The sequence below is a fragment of the Carlito syrichta genome, unplaced genomic scaffold (assembly GCF_000164805.1).
Source record: "Carlito syrichta isolate Samal-C Ts95f unplaced genomic scaffold, Tarsius_syrichta-2.0.1 Scaffold315131, whole genome shotgun sequence".
In the NCBI taxonomy this organism is placed as follows: Eukaryota; Metazoa; Chordata; class Mammalia; order Primates; family Tarsiidae; genus Carlito; species Carlito syrichta.
The window spans coordinates 271,787-295,098 of record NW_007259227.1 but is presented as its reverse complement, the minus strand read 5'-3'; the positions used below and the strand labels follow the sequence as shown (position 1 = coordinate 295,098).

At 32.1% G+C, this 23,312-nt stretch overlaps 1 protein-coding gene across 1 annotated transcript in view; it reads left to right on the top strand.

The window, feature by feature from the left end:
• Window positions 1–8,123, top strand: part of LOC103274923 (MAM domain-containing glycosylphosphatidylinositol anchor protein 2) — a 127,622-nt gene extending 119,499 nt beyond the window's left edge. The window contains exons 8-9 of the mRNA XM_008072340.2: window positions 2,830–2,935; window positions 6,180–8,123. Of these exons, the coding sequence (XP_008070531.2) occupies window positions 2,830–2,935; window positions 6,180–6,268 (195 nt within the window). The 3' untranslated portion in view covers window positions 6,269–8,123. The remainder of the gene's footprint in view (window positions 1–2,829; window positions 2,936–6,179) is intronic.
• The last annotated feature ends 15,189 nt before the right edge of the window (window positions 8,124–23,312 follow it).

Genomic DNA, 23,312 nt, shown 5'->3' with positions numbered 1-23,312 from the left:
TATTAAATTACATCAGTCAGTGTACTTCCTGATGTTTACTGCAAGCGGCTCCCAACACACCCTGTCAATATGACCAAAAAAGTGGCTGTCCTTCACAATCTTTCTGCTTCAGGGCTTTTGTTTTTAGCACAAGCCTAGGCCTTGCCTTGTGAATTTGATCAAGCTGCACAGGGAGACAGGAGGAAGGGACAAAAAAGAAATCAATAGAAAAAGGAGGATTGTTGACAACTTTAAAGGCAGTAGTAGAAGTTTTGAAATGCTTTGAGCAATGGCAGGATTGTTGTAACTAAAATATAGCTTCCGGGGAAAAGCAGCCTTGAAAAGTTTAGGAATGATTTTGATGACTCATATGTTTTTGTTTTGACTTTTTAATATAATCTGACCATTTTAGATGACTCCTCATTGCCTGTAACAAGATCTTACTAAGTGAAAATAATTGTATATTTTAAATAAGAAAAAATGTGGATAATTCTAAAAAACTATTCACCTTTACATAACTAAGATGGGAAATCCTTATACTCCCAAGCCTATTTCTCCAGCATCTTTCCCAATGAGGATTATGACTTCAACTTCATCTGTATAAATTTCAAGTGTGAGCAAGTACAGGACATTGGAACCTACTCTTCTTAGACTGTGACATCTCACTTCCCCACCAAAACACATGGAAATGCAATCTCTTTATCTTTTCCGTGGCTATATTGTAAACCCTGTATTGTATATTGTACTCCACAAGAGGTGCTTACTTTCCTTTCATTCCCATTTCCCATATCTATCTTTTTAAATTAATATTCTTGATGACTGAGGAGGTTTCATCCTTACTATGTCAAATTTTCCTGACAAAAACATTCTTTCTCCTCCTTCATCCCGGAATTAAAACACGACTGGAAGACAGAAGTCTAGCCTTCATTCCATCCAATCACTTAAAATACCTGCATAAAATAAAAATTTAGTGCAACAGCAGCACTCCATTTTTAACTAACAAAGTATTAGTCTTGTGGGCAAAGTGAAAAATGTTTGGTTTTGTGGAGCTAGACTGATATTCAACATGAATCTTTGTGTTCTAACTTTCTCCAAGTTATTCCATTCATGTTATCTTGAGAAGACTCAGCATCATATGGCTGAAACTAAAAAGGGAGTGGGAATAACTATTGATATACTCTAGCATGGATTATTTATAAGGTAAGAAGCAAAGAAGGAAATACACATCCCAAAGATTTAAAACCCACTAGTAAGAACAAGGGAATACCTTCTCACAGACAAATTGCTGATAGTAGCAATTCAAAGACCTCAAAGAAACATGTGCTCCAAATAAGTACATATAATAATTACTTGAAATGTATTCATCTCAGCCTAGTTCACAGTAACAGAAAATAATTTTAATGTCTAACAGTAATAATAGTGTTCTGATTAAATAAATTATATACATAACTGGCATATTCTGCAGTTGTTAAAATGACTTTTCTTTTTCCATATTCAGTTTAAATAAACGGTTGTAACCATTGACTTAAAAAAAAAAATTCTTTTTCATGGACCTTGTGTTTTAAATAGACCTTTGAGAGTATTTTAGCCACTTCCCAGATACTTGCACAGACAATATTCTAACTAAAATGAAAGTCATTATTTCCAGATAGCCAAAGTAATCCTTCATTGCCTATTCTATCTAAGGACTGAGAATTGGGTCAACAGCTAAGTTGGTTCTAAATATTTGAACTCTAGCTGCCATTCTGTTCCATCTTCAGTGATATAGGGCAGTCTAAATGCCTTTCAAAATGATGGTTTTGAACAATCTTTATTGACATGCTTATCTTCACATAGATAAGCAGGAAACTGCCTTTATAAAAACTAAATATATTAATAAAAACTTCTCAAACATTTCTCTTCTGTTAAGTTGTGAAATTCTTCTTTATCTTACAGAATATATTTAAGTGGGGGACAGGGATTCAATATGAAAGTTGACAACTAATATCTCTGCTTACTACTTGAAACTGTTCATTGCTAAAATTATGATAACATATCAAAGAACACTGTATCAGTTTCTCTAAGTCTCTGAACATTATCTCATGTTTACTTTTCAGCAGAGGTGTCCAAAGACAAACAAAAACCAAAATAAACAAATTTGCAATTGATAAAAATGAATTTTCACTCAAATTTATTGTAATGAAATATATCTAGAAATATAATTTTAAAATATACCTATCAGCTTGATGTTAGAAACAGTTTTTTATTAAACTACTTTTTCTTTGGAAACACCAAACTAGTCATTTTGATGTGCAGAATTTTTTCTAGGAATATAAATCACTAATGCATAGATTGCCTTTTACTATCAAAATAATTTAAAAATTTTTGGTGGAAACAAGGAATAATTTGGGGACTATAGAGAAAATTCTTAAAGTCTTCTTTCTGTAAATATAAAATAATTTAAAATTGCCTATTTTCCTTATACTGTCGTAGTATCCAGAAATTAATAATAAAGGGAGTCTGATTTTATTCATTTACTCTTTTAATATTCATACTCTAAGCCTCAGTGCCCACCACCTGTTATAGACACTGGAAATAAAAGATCTGCCACTAGATATCCAACATAATAGACTCATAAATATCAAAAGTGACATCATAAAGGTAAGTCATAAGGTAATAGAGGGAAAATGAGGAATTTATTCAATCTTTCTGCAAGAAATTAAACAGAGAGATAGTGAACCTTTGTTGTGGGCTTCAACAGACATAATACTGTTGTACAGAAACCTGAATTGATTGATTATTAAACCATTTCTAAGAAATTGATCTGGAAATCAAGCTCCACATTTTGGTTTGTTTCCTTTGTATTTGTAGCTCATTTTTGAAGGTATTCGAGGCCCTGGCATAGAAGGTGACATTGCCATCGATGATGTATCCATTGCAGAAGGAGAATGTGCAAAACAAGACCTAACCACTAAGAGTAAGTATCTTTTCTTGGATTGATTTAATGTGATGTTAGAGTAACATAACTATAAAATGAATATAAATTAATATATTCTACTTTTTAAAAGTATTTTTAGTTTGTTTATTTAGAAATTTCTTATACCTAAGACCCTGAAGTTTTGAAGGTGTTTTTAAATTTAATGTATTAAATTAAACTGTAGACGTATTTGGCCTAAGATAAAAATAGGAGCCGTTTTGGTTTAGATCTATGAAAGGCAAGCACATCCTCTATTTTTAATTAAAATTTTAAAAATATTTTATTTTATAATTTGTATTTCAAACAATCTTTTTAAAAATTCATTGAAATATTTGAGAAATTTATATACTTAGCACACATTTTTATGCCATAAATGTTTTTATTCCCCAGTTTATGAATACACTTCCTACATCTAATTTTGCCAAATATTTTAACAAATTCATCATTGTGAACAGTCATTTGGTTCACTGATATACCCTGGTTTGAAAATTATCGTTCAATGATAGTCTCAAATTTTATGTTTTTCATCACAGGTCCCTCTATTATTAGAAGAGGTATAAAAAATATAATAAATAATGCATGGCCAGGCTTGGTGGCTCAGTCTGTAATCCCAGCACTTTTGGAGGCCGAGGTGAGTGGATTGCCTGAGCCCGCAGGTTCGAGACCTGCCCGGGGCAACTTGGCGAGACCTCATCTCTACAATAAATAAAAAAAAATTAGCTGGTCATGGTAGTGCACACCCGTAGTTCCAGCTACTTGGAAAGCTGAGGCAGAAGGATCAACAGAGCCCAGCAGGTCGAGGCTGCGATGGCCGGGAGCAGCCACTGCACTCCAGTCTGGGGGCCAGAGTGAGACTCCAACTACTTAAAAAAATAATAATAATACATACACACACACACACACACACACACACACACACACACACACACACACACACGTAATAATGCAAAAAGGTTTAGAATTATGTGTTGAGCTCTTCTTAAAATCTCCATCTTCATATTTCACATTTGAAACTAAGAAATCTAAAATCATTCCTGTTAAAAATGACTACAGTTGAAGGGTTATCTTATACCCATGTGGAATCTTTAATTTTGTGGTCATATAAAGAGGTAACAATTAAGCTGAATTTACACAAATAATTCATCAATTATTTAGCATATACAAAAGCATAAAAATCTATGTTGTATAAGTATAGAGCAAATTAGAGTTTTTACTAATTTGCTATACTTATTGAGAAACTATTTCAGTTTAGATGTTGAATGTCAAATTTGTACAACTATCCACAGATTGCTCATAGGAACTGAACTGACTTCATCTTTAAGCATCGTAAAAAGACAAAAACTAAGTCATTTTGCTCATAGTGTCTTGTCATGACACTTCACGTTTCAAATAACACATTAATAAAATTTTTTTCTTGTGTCTAATTCTGCTTTAAAAAATCATTAACTATACCCAATGAACCAGGTTTATCTAGTGCACAAAAAATCATACATTCTCTTTAAAAGAAAATGGATTTTTTAAATTTTTGCAACATGAATTGGTGGCAGTAACATTTTATTAAGTGAAGACAGTTGCAATTTTATACAGAAATTTTACATTTTCATAATTTAATCATAAATAAATAATTAAGTTCAATAAATTGAATTAAACTTTCCAAAGAAGGAAAGAAAGAGAAAATAATTTACTACCTGGAAGAAAAAGCATAACTGATAAGAGTAGCTACAGTGAAACGATTATAAAATCCTATAGGGACTTCATTATTACACACACACAAAAATTTGTATTAATTTTTTTCTCCTAAATGAGTAAATCTAGAGAAATATATGGCAGTTTAAAATAGGATATATCTATGTGTATCGGAGACTTTTCTTCAACTTCTATAAATCAAGGAAAGAAATAATGCTAAGTGAACAGAAATAGTCTACTTGGTACAAGAAAATATTCTATTGGATTTGTATTTATTTAATTATTATTTTTAAGTTCATTTTGCTGAATAGAGTTTGTTTGTTTAATGAATATTAAATTAATACTAACTTCTAAGTAAAAACTAGCCTAAAGGCCAAAAGTCTCTTCCCAACTGCTTAGGCTTCCACCCCTTCCCATGCATTACATAGCATTATGGCCCACATCTTTAAGAGTTAAGATTGTATGTCTCTGTTTTTGAAACCCAGCTCTCTCCTGGATGAGAATCATTTTGTAACTTTAGGCATGTTAATAAATTATTGGACATGCATGTGTTAGCCCTCCTAGGCAAGGTATGCATTCTAGGAGGCATCACCGAGACAGGAGGCTTTAAAGAACAAATTGCAGTAGAAATCTCAAGGCGGATTGGTGGAAGGGTTTTTTTTGTTTGTTTGTTTTTGTTTGTTTTTTTTTTAGTTAGAAGGATGGCATAGCACTTATAAAAATTAAACTAAATTAAAAAAGGATTTACATAAATTATAAATAATGAACTGATCTAAACTCAACTAATCTACTAGTTGCAATAGTTCATTTCTATACTCATAATAATTGCTTCCTTGTTTCATCAAAAGGAGTTTTTCTCTCAGTCTTCAAGCTTAAACACTTTTGGAGCTTGGACAAAAAAGCTCACCTTTTAAAGGTTTTGAGAAGCCGGGCTCAGTGGTTCAGCCTGTAATCCCGTGCTTTGGGAGGCTGAGGTGAGTGGATTGCCTGAGCCTGTCGGTTTGAGACCCGCCTGGGCAACTTGGCGAGACCTCATCTCTACAATAAATAAAAAAGTCAGCCGGGAGTGGTAGCGCGCGCCTGTAGTTTCAGCTACTTGGAAGGCTGAGGCTGAAGGATTGCCGGAGCCCAGCAGGTCGAGGCCGCGGTGGCCAGGAGCATGCCACTGCACTCCAGTCTGGGCGACAGAGTGAGACTCCAACTCAAAAAAATAAAGATTAAAAATAATAAAGGTTTTGAGAATTTTCTCCATGTTCATGGTTTCTATGGCTTGCACAAACTCACGTGGATATCTTATGAACAAGTTTTCAAAGCATATCATATCCATTTAAAATCTACATATATTTTTATTTTAGAAATACCTTACCATATATTCAAGTTTTGTCTTTTTCACTTGCCTTAGCAATGACGCTGATAAATAAAACAAAAGCAAGTATTTTCCAAAAGTGTTTTCCATACACTTAAGTTATTAGTTCATCAAAGCTGTGTTAGTAGCCACATAGAATGCTTATTCTCTTTTTTTATTTTTATTTTTGGCATTTATTTTCCTTATCTTTAGATTCTGTCGATGGTGCTGTTGGGATTTTGGTACATATATGGCTTTTTCCGGTTATCGTCCTCATCTCTATCTTAAGTCCTCGAAGGTGACCTTATCCTGGCAGAGGCTATAAAAGATTCACCAAGTACTGGCATGAAGAAAGAGTCTTTGTAAATGGACACAGAAAAAACAAACTACCAAAGATTCCTCCACTGACTACTGACTCAAAAATAAATAATAAAAAGAAATTTTTTTTAAGCACTGGGGATAAAAAGACATCATGGAAGTATAACTTATTCCAAACTACACATAAAAGATAATCTTGACCTGAGTAGAGAAGAGACCTTCAGGTGCTTTTGTGGCTTATAAGATTACAGTGTCATCTGGTTGAACTCTGGAGAAAAAAAAAAAAAAGAAAAAAGAAAAAAAAAAAGAGCTATAGAAATCCTTGTCAAAGCACAAAGTCATGGCTGGTTTTGTTTCAAATGAATAGTTTGCTTGTTACCATGGAAACCTAATGGCCTGCCAACAAAAACCTCACTGTAAACAGGGTACGTGAAGAGCTGGCATTTATTTTCCTTTCGAGAAGGTTTTACGTAGAGAATTAAATAAATGTAGGCCCTTTTACCTTTGGCTGTTACCCTTCCGTGAAAATAACGTGAACTCAGAATTATTTAAAGCATTCATGGTCCTCCCCACCTTATTCCCCTCCCACCTTTATTATTATTATTTTTTTTCCTCCCATGGCTAAGCTAGATAACTGTATGCTGTCTCTTTTTGCATGCACTACTATCCAGGATGGTAAACCTGGGCTTACATATTACACAGGCTTATCGGAGTTTGCTTGCGGCCACTTGAACACCCAAACTATGTCATCTGTTCCAATGAAGAAACCAAACCACCATCTTTTATAAATTGCCATGGAAACCAAGTGCCTTCAATGAAACAAGCCTGAATAATTTTCAACTCAGAAGCTTGCACTGCTAAGAGTGGTTTGTGTAAAACTATTTTGTAAACAAACTACAGAGCCTAAATGTGCAAATTACAGGCAAGACAACAAAGCCGCTTCTGAAGAAGAAAGGACCGAAGCTGCTGCGTAAGCCCACGCAGGCAAGATATTTGTTTAACCTCCTAGACAGCCATGGCCTTTCGGCTTATTGTCCATTAGAACATAACTTCCACTGAGACCAGACACGGAGCAACACTTTTTTCTTCCAGGTTATAAAATGGGTCAACCAGAACAAAAGGTTGTTAAGATAATACTTAGCGCGGAAGGTGGTAAAACACAAAAGTGATTTTTTACTCTAACCTCTATTTGAAATGAAATTGGCCCTAGCTTTAGAGGGAACAAGAAAATTTTTGTGATTGCAGTGCAAACAAACTCTACAGCGGAACTGGGCCTGAAAAATCTGGCTTTATTCTTAACACTGAGGGTAATACGCCTCTGCCCTTTAGTCAGACTCTGTGCAAATTGTGAAATATTATTTTATTATTTTACCAAGATTAAAAAACACTTTTACAAAAAAACAAAAACCTGTAAAAATGATTTTGAGCTACCTGAGGACAGATCATACCTTTAACCAGCCAGTTTTCCAATGCATTGTAAATTTCACTTAAACCTGTTGGTTATGAAAATTTGAAGATATTTTTCCTTAAATTATCTCAGCTTTTAACTTCATTTAAAAAGACTTTTGTCTAAAGAAGAATATTATTATTATTATTATTTTATGTTCTTTCAACACCCCAGGATTAAAAAAAAAACTGATTATGCAAGTAATTGGGATATAAGAATTAAATTATAACATTTGCAAATATTAATATAAAAAGCACAACAAAATGTAGTGGAAAAATGACAAAGCTTGATTTTTAAAATAATTCTGTAGAAATGTTTGTGCGAATTCAGTAATTCAACTTAAAATATAATTTTACAGCTATGTTCAATAAAGCCTCTTTCCAGGTAAGGTATGACAAGCGGTATGTGTGTTTGTTGACCAGTGTTCACTTAACACTAAAATGAGATTAGTTAAACAGTTTATTGCTTATGTTACCATGGGATAAATCTTCAGTGCTTCATATACCTTAATGTCTGCAGGAAGGAATTTTAATAGGAATTCCCTGATGCACTCCTATATTTACAATACATATAAAAAAATAGTTCAACCCTTGAAGGCAAAATATGAAACATATATGAACTTGGAATTTAAGGTATATGTTCATAGTCAGTTAAAAAAGGGACCAGTCTGAATATCTAGGTAGTGATAGAATTGAGCTAAACCAAGTTTTTAAATTAAGCAGAATAAACAAATGTTTCATAACTTATTGGAATGATTAGGCATATTAAAAATTGTTCAGAATTTAAAATTCACCCATCTATTTTATTAAACCAAAGAGATGCAAGTCTGTGATATTTGGGGCTTCATATTTACAAAATCCGCCTTCACCCTGACTTCCATTTGTGGCGACTAACCCCCTAATCCCTTCTCTCCACTATTCCATATTAGTAAATTACCCTTTTAAATGGATTTTCTTCCCTCTCATTGCTAATAAGATCAATAAAAATGTTTTAGATCTAAAAAGAGAGGCTTAACTCATTGCCTTGTTCTTTCCTTGATCTTTAAGTTGATTTGAGTGAGACTTTTGTGAAAAACTAATTTTTTAAAAAAACCAACTATATTCCAAATATTTGAATACACGTGTGTCCTTTCCAGGAAAACAATCAAATTTTAAATTCTCTTAAGTAATTCTGCAGAAAGAAATTGCTTATAAGGGCAAGTTTCAGTCCTACTACTAAGTGTTCGTAAAATACTAAAATCTTTCTTAGCATCTTACATAGTAAGAATACAAAATGCTTCAGAAGTTGATGAGAACTGGCTGGTACTTCAAAAATTAATTTTGGCTAAATTTTTGAAAACTGTAGATGAATGTTAATAACAAAGTGCAATCAGAAATGCAAAGCAATCAGACTTATTGAGATGGTAATAAATTAAAATGTATATCCAAAGCAGGTTCTGGATCATTTATGTAAACCAACAAACTTAGAGTCAGTGTTTTTCACCTCAGATCAAATGTTTAGTTTCTTTAACTGAAAGTAAATGATTAAAAATGCAGAAAATTTAAAGAGAATGGGATGAATGAAATATAAATTTTGGGAAGTAACCTCTTGTTTAATATTAGTAATATTAATGACAACTTTAAATACCAGTTTAGTACTGCCTTCCTTTTCCTGTTGTTTTGTGTTTTTATTATGAGTTGGACTCACCAACATATTTCCCCTTTTCCATTTGGATAACATATTTAAAGTGTAGTCAATACCAATATATATTTTTTGTTGTTTTATAGGAAGGTATCAGGCAATGGAACTTTTAATTTTCTGGGAGAAATAATATGTCATGTAATCTCTTACTGCCAGTAATTGATTCTAATTGATTAGAAGCATTACTCTATTTCATCAGTTCAAAGATGCTTGTTTCTCTACATTTTAACATCTCGGCAAGTGGGCCTGTTTTAATTGCAATTGACAGCATTTCTGTGTAGTGATGTATGAAATGGATCTTAGATATAATGAAATTCACTAACATTGCCAGAAGTGCCAAACAATGCCTAATATTACTACTTTTCAACAAACCCAAACGTGAGAAAAAGACAGATTTATGTTAAACATTCATTGACTATGCAGTATTCAATAATAACATAACTCTTATTTTGTCCTTTTTAAAAATCTGAATCCTTGCTAACGGACATTATATGCATACCTAGCCTTGCCTTTCTCCTTTTTTTCCTGCTATCTATATTTTAGTTCCGTCATGAATTACAATATTCTATGTATCCCTGGTTTAAAATGTTTTCTGGTTCCATGTGAGTTATGGTACTTCATAAGTCAGAAGTTTTTCCTGCCATTACATTTTCTTTAAGAGATTTGAAAGATGCATGGTACACCATGATGTCATGCGATAAGTTAAGCTACTGGTATTTTATTTGACATATATCACAGAACTGACTTTGGCATGGCAATGAATTACGATAATTATAATAATCAGAATTAGAACCCAGCTAGTCAGTTATATCATGTAATAAATAGTAAAAATTATCCCATTCTTTACTTTTATATTTTAAAATATGATGAATTACAACTGTACTAACTTTTCACCAAACATGCATTTTTATTTTAAAGACTTTATAATAAACTTATATGTCAATAAATGTGTAATTTGAAGAACAATTAATTCATTTTATTATGTAATTGAGACTGTATAAAACTGGCTGTGGTATTTTTCATGACCTATTTTTGTTTGTTTTGATTAGTGACTTGAAAAAGACGGTGACAAAATAATCTGATTTTGATAGAATGATTTTAAAGTGTTCTTTTGAATGCATGTTCTTTACCACAAGACTTTCTTTTTCTTTTTCTTTTTTCTTTTTTGTAACGTGCCTTTCAAAGATCAGGGCCATTCAACAGACATTTCAACTGGAAAAGTTTTTTCCCCAAATTCATTTGCTTCTTGGTTGATGACTACTTCTTACTAATTGCTTCATCTGTGTCTCACCAAAGCAGAAGGTATACTCTTCTTGCAACTGGGTAGTTGATGTCAATGAGGAGTTATTGCATTTTCTGTGAAAACAATAAAATCATAGGGGTCAGTCCCAAGCTATTTTCTTTCCTCAATATTCCCTTTCTGGCTAACCAGTTTAATTAGTTTTCTTAGTGCTTATTTTTAAAAAGCAATGTCTGGCATTTTCTACTTCTACTTAGGAGAAAAGCTACCACAGAATGATCAGAAATTTTTTCAAACCTAATCTAAAAAGTTCTTTGCTGAATATCCTTAATATTTATAAGTAAAAATGTATGTTGTTATTACATAAAAAAGAAAGACTTAATGAGTTAAAATCTTAATGTGAAATATGTCAATTCAGAATCAATCCATCATATGTTCATGTCTGCTTAGAAACAGAAGTGAGAGTTAGAGAGATAAACATTCCATATATTTGTATATAGATTACTTTATTAACATATATTAATTTAAAGCTTAATAAATTATGAGTGGTGATTTCACTACCCTAAACCTACACTGAGCATATTGAAATTAAGGAATTGAAATTTAAAATTTTGAGTAAGGCAGAGGTTAAACTCTGGGTAGAAAATGAAATAGTTTTCTCAAGAGAATATTTACAACTGATTGAATTTAATTTCAATTGTACTAATTTTTCATGATTTGAGCTGAAATGTATTTTTATTTTTCAATAAAATGATGGGAAATTCTATAAAATAGGGATTAGCTTCTTAGTTTCAGTTTGTTTTTGTACGGCTCTTAATCGTTGTCCTGGATTTCCAGGATATAACTATTATTTCTTGAGTCTCATCAGTATATTTAAATGTATACGTTTAATTAAACATAAGTTGTGTTAAATTTATATTGAATATTAGTTATATTTGAGCTCTCTAAGTTTAGATTTATCTAAATTTTCATTTTGATATTTTTTCTTCTGCTAAATAGTTTCAGATAGCTGTGTGTTATTTTCCCTTGGATTTTTTTTTCAATAAATGAAATTATGTTAAATACTCTATTAGTGTTTTGGGGAAATTTCTGCTGTCAATAAGCACTTAAATTGGAAACAAAAAGATATTTAGAACAGCAATTATGTTTGCAATTTAAGATGAAAACACCATCATTTCTCTCACTATTGAAAAGCTTTTATAGACTCAACACCGCAGTATGCACAATTAGCCCATTAAGATATGTGTTGATTTTAACATCCTTTGTGAGGGATCATTTGTAAGATTGTGTTAAACAAGTAAGCACTAAAATCTTCTTGGATGATTGTGGTTTAAGAATCATGACTCAATTGAGTAACTCTAGGCTTCTTTATGATATGTGAAATAATTGTGGTTAAATGATACTAATGTTATCCAGGAAGATAGTTTTAATCACATATTTCATGGGGACACTGTAGAATAAATGTGAATCTTCTGGGGGAAACAAATCATACTGCATGACAATGATGTGAGTGAACCAAAGTATAAATGAAATCCTAAAAGTTAACTTGCTTATCATCGTTTACCTGCTACCTATTTACCTGACTTTTTCTTTATAATTGGTATTATACCTCTAAATAAATCCATGACATTTTGAAAATACAGATACAATGAACATGAACAGACTAATAACCATGCTTGAAAATCAACCCCTTAAGTGCTCCCTAACTATGTATGCATTAATTATTGTGTGTCCTTCATAAGCTGTTTTAGTTTAATGGTTTAATGAAGGACCTTACCCATATCTTTATTCCCTATAGTACTGACATTACTTTAGAATATTCTTTAATTGTGTCTCTACCAATTGCATATTTGCTTCCCAGATGAAATATTACCTTCTCTACATCAAAGATGTGTCTTTTACATGCTCAAAGATCTCTATAGAACCCAAGTAATTTGTAAGCTTAGGTTCTAAGGAGACTCTTGAATTAATGCTTATTGAATCAATGATTTAGAGCTATATTTAAAATATAACTTATTCTAGAACAAGGAAATCAGCAACAATTTCACCTTTCTTGTATAAAATAATGAAATTTCACAGACAGAAGACATCTCCTATGCACTGAGAAAATTGAGAAGGCAACCAAACTGAAACAATAGTTTAAACATTTACTATACAATTTTCCAGGAACTTCTTAGTTCAACAGAGAGTGATTATAAGATTTCTCAATAAGTCAGCTAATATTGTTAATGTTTTTTTCAAACAAAACCATTATGTGACAAAAATTAAGGAAAATTAGACTAGATCTATATATTTTGTGCTATTTGCCAACATTATACATAAGAATAGCACATTATAGAATATTTTCTCAACTAATTATTTATGGAATAATATGCTTAATTTTATATTAGTGAGATCATATGAGCTCTGGTTAAATGCAAAGTCTTACTTCCTTTCTAGAGTTTGTTGCAGTATATACTTCTTGGAATTCAATCATCTGCTAAACTTGAAGTATAGACTACTTAGACATGCGAATATTTTTTTAAATTGTATGATAATTTGAATTGCAAAACAAAATTTTAAAAATAAAATATTTAGTTCTAATAAATAATATTAATTCTAATAGAAACTAGGTAGAACAAAAATGAGAAAAATTAATTTTCAAAATCAGAGACAGTGCTAAACAGATGATTATGAGTTATTTTCGTTTTTACAATGAATTATAAATTTTAATAACAAAATTAACACAATTTAGCAAGCCAATGAACTCAAAAGTGAACTCAATGCACTGTTCTAATATATGACAGCCACACGATAATTAATTGTTAAGTAAATAAAAAAATAAGTACTACGGTGTCTGTTTTTTTTCATGTGCCTTTCCATTTTCATTGATTTTGATCTTGGCAATATCATGTGAAAGACTGGAATTTTGCATATATCCAAAAGGCCTTTCCTGTGCAGTGAAATCTGGGGATTCTAGAAGTGTACCCATTCTGAATCAAATACTCCACTATGGTCTGCAATTCCTCACTCAGCTATTCATTCCTGTATCCTTAGTGATGATGGTTCCATTTAGTCTTCTTTCAAACTGCAAAGACTTCCATACGGCAAAGATATTAGTCCCTAATATTCTGAGGTAAGATTTTATCAGCTCACACTCTTCCAATAACTTTAAAAAATTAAAAAATAGGCTGAGAAAACACTGCATCTCCTGCAAGGGACCAAGGAACAGCAAGAAGAAGTGTGCAAAAACAAGAGGTATGGAACTTCAAAGACTACATTCATTTCACAATCTTCTTGAGTACAAATTTCATTCCCAATACAGAAAACCTAGATAGAATTAGAAGAACATCCAGCTCGCAGATGTATGCAAAGGCTTAAAGAGTAGAGTGGTCAAGCATGTGGAACACAAACAGGCAATGGGATCACAGAGAGGAGGACACTATGAACATTATGCCACAAATCAAGCTAAAGTGCTCACATCAGTAGAAGAGAGAAAAGGTAAATTTCATAGCCCAATGCACTTGGTAGAGATACATAATCTGGAAAATAAAGAATTTACATCAAATGAGTCCAAAGAGGAATTTTAATAAACACACTTGCAAATTTTACCACATGCTGCTTTTTCTTTTCTTTCCTTTTCTTTATCAATAGAACTTAGCTTCTGTGTCTACACTGTCTTTGCCGTATTATGTGAATTCAGTCTGTAAGCTAGAATAAGCAAATTTTCCTTTAAGATGTATTTCACCAAGCAAGTCCCTATCTCAAGTCAACTTATTTAATGTCCCTATAACTCAGTTTTCTCTTGTAAAATAGGGATTATAGAACAGTAATAATTTTGTATTCATAGGATTGATGAGAGGCTCAAATGAGATCATTTGTGCAAAGCACTTAAACAATTTCCTATGGCATAGCAAGCATTAATAAGCACTAACTCTTTACTGATATGTCTGCTATTCTTAGAGAAGAAGAATGTTGCAAATTATAATGTCATTACATCACACGTTTGCCAAGTTTGGAAATGAGCATTTTTAAGTTATTTCCACTTTCTCTAATAATCTTACTTCATGCCGATGCTTACATACACATTCATAGGCACACACCATTACATAATGATTTATTGTTTTCAAAGGGTTTTCAAACACATCATTTTATTTGCCTCACCTGCTAATGGTTAGTGACTTTTCATGGTATATGTGACTCTAGGTATGAAGGATGACTTACAGTCTCTCATAGCATGTAGACCCGAGCCATTTCACATGTGACCCATGAGTAACATGTTTTATTTCATTTTATTATCTTATCATTTTATTATCCAGTGAACTCTACCATACTTTAACAAATGTAAACCAACATTATTTTATATAGCACTAAGGAAAAAAATTATGTTTCTATTATGATTGTAAGAAACCACTCATTGTAACAGGCAATTCTATTTCAGAGGTGTTGAATGATAAAACTGTAAAAAAAAAAGTTGACTCTTAGGCTTTATGAAATATGGTATCATTTATAATTATTTCAGATATTTCATTTCATTTCACAGGTAACCTACTTTGTGGGTTAGAATGCAGTCAGACTCACACTTTAATGTTAGCAAAATATCCTAGGATGGTTCAGATTCCAGGATCTCTACACCAGAGATTTGAACTCAATAAAGCTAAGGAAAGGGAGAGGGCCTAGGTTTTAAACAAGGCAGCTTAAATAATAAAAGAACATAATTTTATAAATATTGGTGTAGTGGAAAAAAATGTAAGTTCAAATCCTGAGTTTGCCATTAGTAGCCGTGTGACCTTAAGTAAATGATTAAGAATTTCTGTCACTCCAGGCTGGGTGACACAATGAGGCTCCAACTCAAAAAAAAAAAAAAAAAAAAAAAAAATCTCTGTCACTTGATGTCTCCTGGACACACTCTAGAGAGGTCTGGAGCCAGATTGCATAGATTTTCTCTTATATAATCCCAATCAGTTCCCTTTTATATAAAAGGGGATAGTATGTTATCTAAATAATGAGCTAATGTATGTAAAGCACTTACAACATTACTGGCACATAACAAATACTACATGTTTGCTCACTTGTAAAAAGTAGGTGGTGGTAATGATACCCACTTCATACTGCCAGGATTACTAAATGAGGTAATGCATATCAAGTATTCAGTAAAACAGTGTTTTTTTTTCCCCAAAAGATTGGCTTAATAAAGGAACATATCTTCTTAAATAAGTTCTTCAAAAATTGCTTTATGAATAACACTTCCTTTTCATGTTTTATTTTGAAGATAAACAAGGAAGAATTTCCACAATATTTAATGATTCGAATATTTTAATGTTTTTGTTTACCTGATATAAATTATATTAGCTTCCAAATGAAGAAAGAGTTCTGGCATTACTTTATGTATAAGTGATTTGTGAATAATCATGCTTATTTTAGAATATAAAGAAAAGATAGGAAACTAGGCACTTGGTAGTGAATAAGCACAAAATTTGTCATTCTTCAAAACCTAACCACTAATACATATGTACATATGTTCTAGACAGAAATGTTGCTAATTTTTTGAAAATTCGCTTTTAATTTTGATATGATGAAAATGTTAAACACATGAAGTTGTTAGAGATAATACAGAGATTCCATGTATACTCTACCCAGTTTCCCCCAATGAAATGTTGCAAAACTGTAGTACGAGATCACAATCACATTGACATTGATACAATCCACTAAACTTGCTCCCCAGTTTTATTTGTGCTTGTTGGTGTATATGTTGTATTTAACTTTATGTATTTTTAACACAGTTGTAGGTTTATGTATTTACCACTACAGTCAAGATACAACACTTCAGTCACCATAAGGATTCTTTAGTGTTGCCCTTTAATAACACATCTCCCTTCCCCAAACCCATCCTAAACTCCTGGCAACAACTAACTCTGTTCTCTATTTCTATAATTTTCTCAATTCAAGAATGTTATATAAATGGTATCATACACAACATAAATTTTGGGGAGTTTCTTTTCTCAACTTACTTCCCTAGAGATCTGTTCAAGTTGCAGTATACATCAATAGATTGTGCCTTTTTATTGCCAAGTAATATTATGTAGTATGCATGTGCTGCAGTTTGTGCAATCATTCACCCAATGAAGGACAGCTGGGTTGTTTCTAGTGCAGGGCTATTGCAAATAAAGCTGCTATGAACATTCATGTACACATTTTTTTATGGGAATGTAGGTTTCCATTTCTCTGAGATAAATGTTCAGGAGTGCAATGGCATGCAACGTGATAGTTGCATGTGTAGTTTTAGAAGAGATTGCCAAATTGCTTTCCAGAGTATCTCATTTTTGCATTCTTATCAGCAATGTATGAATGATATAATTTCTGTACATTTTCACCAACATATGTTGTTGTCACTATTTTGTTTTTATTTTAACTATTCTGACAGGTGTATAGTGGCAATATTTCATTGTGCTCTTAATTTGCATTTTCCTAAAGGATAATAAAGTTGAACATCTTTTCATTTGTCATCTGAATATCCTTTTCTGTTAAATGTCTAGTCATGTCCTTTGCCTGTCTTCTAATTACATTTATTAAACTGTTGAGTTTTGATAGCCCTTTACATCTTTTACATCAAAGTCATTTGCAAGATATGTGGCTTTCCAATATTTTCTCCCAGTCTGCACTTTGTCCTGTCATCCTCTTCAAATAGTTGGCAGAGAAAAAGATTTCAGTTTTGATGAATACCATTTTTTTCAATGGATTGTGTTTTTAGATGTAAAGTCTAAGGATGTTTTGTCTAGGCTTAAATCCTAAACATTTTCTCTCTGTTGTTCCTTTGAAATCAATGTTACCTTTATCTTAAGATGAAAAATTGTACTAAATGTTAGTCCTGCTATATAATGTTAGGTACATTTAATTTCATTGAAAATGCTGACATTTTTCACAGCAATAATGGAGAAAGCAAACTTTAAAAATAAATGTTAAATGCTAAAATGTTAATATTTTAAATAGAAAATCTAAATTTAGAATGCTACATTTATAATTAATTTTATATTACCTGACATTCCATAGAGACATTCACATAAGCAGAAGAAAGTTGCCTCTCTTTATCCCAAAACACAGCCAAAGATTACAACCTATAATTTTTTAATTACTCTTTAATTTCACTTCTAGGAATTATATCATGGGAAAAAAATCAAACAGCCATGCAAATAACTATGCATAAAGATATTGTGGTATTTTATGATGGTGAAAAAATTGGAATCTAAATAGCCATCAGAAAGAAAATGTTAAAGCATAGTTGTGTTATTCTTACATATTCTTCAGCTTTGATAACACAGTGCAACCTGAGGACTGCCAACTGCACTAGAGATTTCTTCAGGAGTCAGGGTCTACCCACAATAACAGTTCAAAAGTACTAGATATTAAACCACCATCACACCCAGACTTTTCCCACTTTCCCATCCTTCACCAGCCGCTCTGCGATGGAAAATTGCTCTGAAGAGCTCGTTTTATGGATTCCTAGAGTCCTTCAGTGAGACCAAGTTCATATTCACAGTGGTTTCTGGATTCTGGGCAGTACTTTGTTGGTTGTCTTAGCTTCCCTTTCTCACATCTTCACATCTCTGCTAGAATGTCCTTGCATATGTATTCAAATAAAATACTGCATTGAAACCCCTGTGGCCAAGACTGCTTCAGAAAAAAAACAAATCAAGACAATGGCTTGTTTATAGAAGAGAAAAACAAGAATCTGTTTTCAAAAATGGGCTCAAACTTAATATATGTTATGTATATTAACATATAAATATGTCAACTATATATTGTTTGGTTAAAAAACGCATGACATTATATATCATCCAATATATTTATAAAAATATACATACCTCAAATTGTTAGCATTCTTCCTGTATGGCAGAGTTCCCTCAGGGGTTTCATCTTCTGTTTTCTCCTAAGTTCTTCTTCTTCTTTTCAAATTTAACACATGTTAATAGGTTAATTTTGTGTAGTCTAAAAAAAAGAAAGAAGGAAACAAAGAAATAAAGAAAGAGAAAGAGAAAAAAAGAGAGAACATCTGAGGAAAGAAATGGACAAAAATGGCTTAGTGTAAGGAAAGGCTTTCTTTGGGCTTTTATTATTTAAAAGTGGATCTTTCTTAGATTTGGATGGCCTAGAAAATAAAGCTTTAATATTCTACATGGAAGCCTAATAAAATGAAGAGAACTAAGTGTCTTTCTAATGAGGTCTTAGAGATATGCTATGATACCAAAAACAAGATAATTATCAAGGGCAAAATATCACTTTCACTCAGTGATGCACATTGGCAGAGGAAATCAAGTAGATTGAAAAGTTAAGGTATACTCTATTTGGCGAGGTATAGTTAACTCAAAATTTAGATTGAAAATATTAATTGGGAAAAAGGAAGTGAAAATCTGATGTTCAAGTTAATGAAAACTATAATATGTGCACTGACAATGGGTAACAATGAAGAGTTTACATGCCAGAAGAAATGTGCAAAATTTCTGTGTTAGAATATAAAGTTTTTTCAAGACCATTTTTCTACTTTTATCTCTTTCCTCCAGAACACTAATTATCTGTGGATCTCAATTATAGTCTGTCAACTTTATTTATTGGTTCTGAAAAATGATGCACACTGCACATAAACGTAATCTCTATCGAAGTGAGTACATCTCATCTCTCGTAATCTCTGGTTAGCTCTGTTGATTTGAGCATTGTGCTAATCAGGCCAGTGTGATAGAGTCAAACATCCTAATTAGCTATACATAGAGAGACAAACTCCATGGACAAACACTGCTAGGATCTGGCAAACATCTGAGCAATGCCTATTATTGGTCAGAAATTGAACTAAGACAGATTGTGGCTAAGTTGATTGTTTTCATGATCACTATTGAAGAAAAATATCAAAACCTTGTTTTACACTGGTATATTAATATCTGCTTCTTCTCCAGTATTCCCTGTGTCTAGAATGGCAGTCATGGCCACTATAACATAAGCCAGAAACCTGAGAATCAACCTTGATGCTTCCTCATATTTCATCCCCTATATTCAATCTATCACCTCATATTGTTTTGATTTTGCCTACTGAATATACTTAGAATTTACCTACTTGCTGCCATCTCAGTGTCACTACTCCAGACCAAATTACCCTGTACTCTCACAAGGATACTGCAAAAACTTGTCATTGTAGACCTCTACATCAAATCTTGCCATCCCCAGTCCTTCTTTACATTATACCTTATGGGATCATCTTAAAGTACAAATACTGTATAAGTTCACTTCCTTCTTTTTATTTATTGATTTATTTTTATTTTTTAATTTAAAGGTGTGGGGTACAATTCAGGATTAGGTATACAAATGGCTATCGTCAGGTAAAGTTTGGGCTTCTCATTTGTTCCTATTTTGCTTGGTTTGAGATCAGGTATCCTTATTGATGTTATATGCCCTGGCTTCCACTCCCTTCCCTGGAAGTTTCCAGTACTGCCAATTCCTTTCTTATAGTATTATGGTAAATATTCAGGATCTGCTTATAAGTGAGAACATGTGGTACTCAGTTCTTTGTTTCTATGATAGATCACTGAGTATGATAGACTCTAAATCCATCCAAGTTGCTGCAAAGTTCATAATTTTGTCCTTCACGGCTGCACCATATTCCACTATATATTACACTTACTTCCTTCTTAAAGTCTTTAACAGCTTACCATTGTTCACCAAATAAAGATAGAATTCCTTAAAGCAGCATGCAAAGCCTGCATGATCTAGCTTCTTTTCACCAATTCAGCCTTATTTTTCCTGTTTACTGGATATAGGTACTTCCCAGGACATATCATATTACATAATCCATCATCAAATTTAGATGAAGAAATGAATGATTATGCACTGCTCTCACTCTTGCTCATGTTGCTTCAGAAACAGAGCTTTTATTTCGTTTCTCCAGTGTTGCCTCCATATATAGCATTGTGTCTGCTTTTGCTGTGTTTCAAATGCTCTGATCCCTCCTTCCCTTTGTCCAGTTCCTTACTGGTTTCATCTTACACATGCAATCTTCTGAGAATCCTTTCTTCATCATTTAGATGAAATAAGTTTCTTTTGTTATTCATTTACCCTCTATTTTTCTTTAGATCATTTCAGAAAAGTTGAATTGAATATGTGTGTGTGTTTTATTATGACTTACACTTAATACATATTAGGCTCTAGGAGTCCAGAGAAAATATGCATATTTTGTTTACCATTATTTTTTTATTCATAGGAAAGTCTCAAATATTTGTTAACAACAATTTCTCCCCTGTTGATCACTTAGAAGCCAAGTCCAAAGACGTCTCCAAAGATTCATTCTCTTAGTCACTGTATTCTTTTTGCTATGTTTATCACATTTTAAAATTTAAAATTAAAATTACACTTTATCTTTAACCTCTGTCTTTGGATGGTACATGTTACAGTGTTTGCTGGTTTTTCCTGATTGCTTTGAATACTAAATATTGTCTCATGTCACCTAATCCTTCTATCTTTAACTGTAGGTATTTTCCAAAAGTCTATGTTAATTTTTGTTAAGTCCCATTCCACTCATTACAAGAACTACGTCTCAAATGATAATATACAAATTGACCTCATTCTCCAGGCCTGCAATTGTTATATAGATTCACAATTTATGACAAATTCTACATTCTATAGTTCAAATCAGAAATCAGCATCCTCCTCATCCCTAACAAACAAAGTTTCCTCCTGTATTCTGAAATTCTTCTAAATTCTCTATGTTGATTAATGTGGCCACCATTGTGCTACCATTTTTCCAGCCGACTATGTTCAATTATATTCAAAACTCATAGAATCATCTTTGCCCCCATTTTCTTTGTGTCCAATTTTTAATCATTATTGTGTCCTCATTTCTGTCATCTTTAACTTTTTAAAATGTCATTCTGCTTTTACAACAATTCAGACTTAAATTTTTACCTGTTTAGACAGTGTTATTGCATGCTAACACATGTTGGCACCCTTATTCCCACGTTCTCAAATTCATCACCATAGCTATGTTCAATTAGTCTTCCTAAAGAGAGCCGAACTCCTTTCACAAGAATGTGGAGCCTCAAACATTTTGGTCCCCTGCTCAGGGATCCTTAGTGTCTACTTATTATATACTGACTAAGGTACAAATACCTGTGTGTACCCACAATTTTTCTTAAATATTTATAATATATTTTGCCAGAAAACTATGCATTGCAATTTTACTAGAAAGTATGCTATTCTTAGAACATATTCACCCTTTTAAAATTCTTCACATTTTATCTATTTCACTAGACTTTAGTGACTTCTAGCTTATGATCTAGGGGGAAGGGGAAGGGAGTTCTATCCCATCTTAAACATTCATGTCAATACCACTTTTTAACCTGATAATCTCCTTGAAATCCACAACAGCTTTTGGCACCTCTTTTATGGAATAGATATTTTGCTTTATATTATAACTATTGGGTCCTTGTCTTGTTTTCATAATAGAGACTGTAAGCTCCTTAAGAGCAGGCATTATTTCTTGTTAGGTTTTATGTTCCCTGCAATGCCATCTTCAGAGATTGGCATACACTAGGTGCTCAATTAATATTTGTTGAATTAAACTAAATATGTAGGAAATAGAACTAATTAAAATGTATATATATAAAATTCAAGAAATCAGTAAAATTTGTACATCAGAATGTATAGAATAAAGAATTTATTGATCCTGCTGTATCATTTGTTTTATTATAAAATTTAATATGATTGATATTTAAGGGATTTATCTGCCTTGAAATTTTCTAATAAAACATGAATGTGATTTTTCTAAATGTTCTGTAAAATAGTCAGAACAAATAATACAATAGTCATTCTATTGATTAGTAAAGGAGAATACATAGATTTTATATTTGACCTACTTAAGGTCACATGACTGAAGGAAAGCAGAACAAAAATCAGGGTATTTTAACATTTGTCATTGTAATATACTGTCTCCCAGTCCTAGTACTACTTGTTTGTAGATATAAAATGAATTCATATATTAATGATATTTGATAGTTTAAGTTTTGTTTTATCTAAAAGCATAATTTGTGTAGAATATATTCTGGATATTCTGAAGGATGAAGGGAAGACTGACAAAATTCTTTGATGTAAAAAGAATTAATACAAATAATTGGAATTTATCAGTTCTTTGTTAATTATATACATATGTACACACATAAAATTATGTATAAATTTTATACATGTGTACATACAATTGCTTGTGCATATAATGTATATATCAGCATATATACATATATGGCATATAATTGATAATTCTAGCCACATAATTTTTTCTTTCAACTTTATGATTTAGCATAAAGATTTTAGTGATATATCACAGAAGCTATACTAATCTCTTGACAAAGAATAATGAATCTGTATATCATACAGTAGCTTAAAGGAGATAAAATTGGGAAAGATTTATATTCTCATCAAAATTTAATTATGTTCATCTTAGTTTGAAATCATCTGTAATGTATCAGCATAAAATAAGTTGCCTATGACTGCTGCCACTTCAAATTTTTTAGTGTTATTTGTACACAGCAGTTTTCATATGAATAACTCAGATTCAAATCCTTTCTGACACTTGGCAGTTTAAATCCAGAGTCATGTGGAAAATAGGATAAGAAAGACATGGTGTTTAAACTTCAACAGTCTTTGTCTT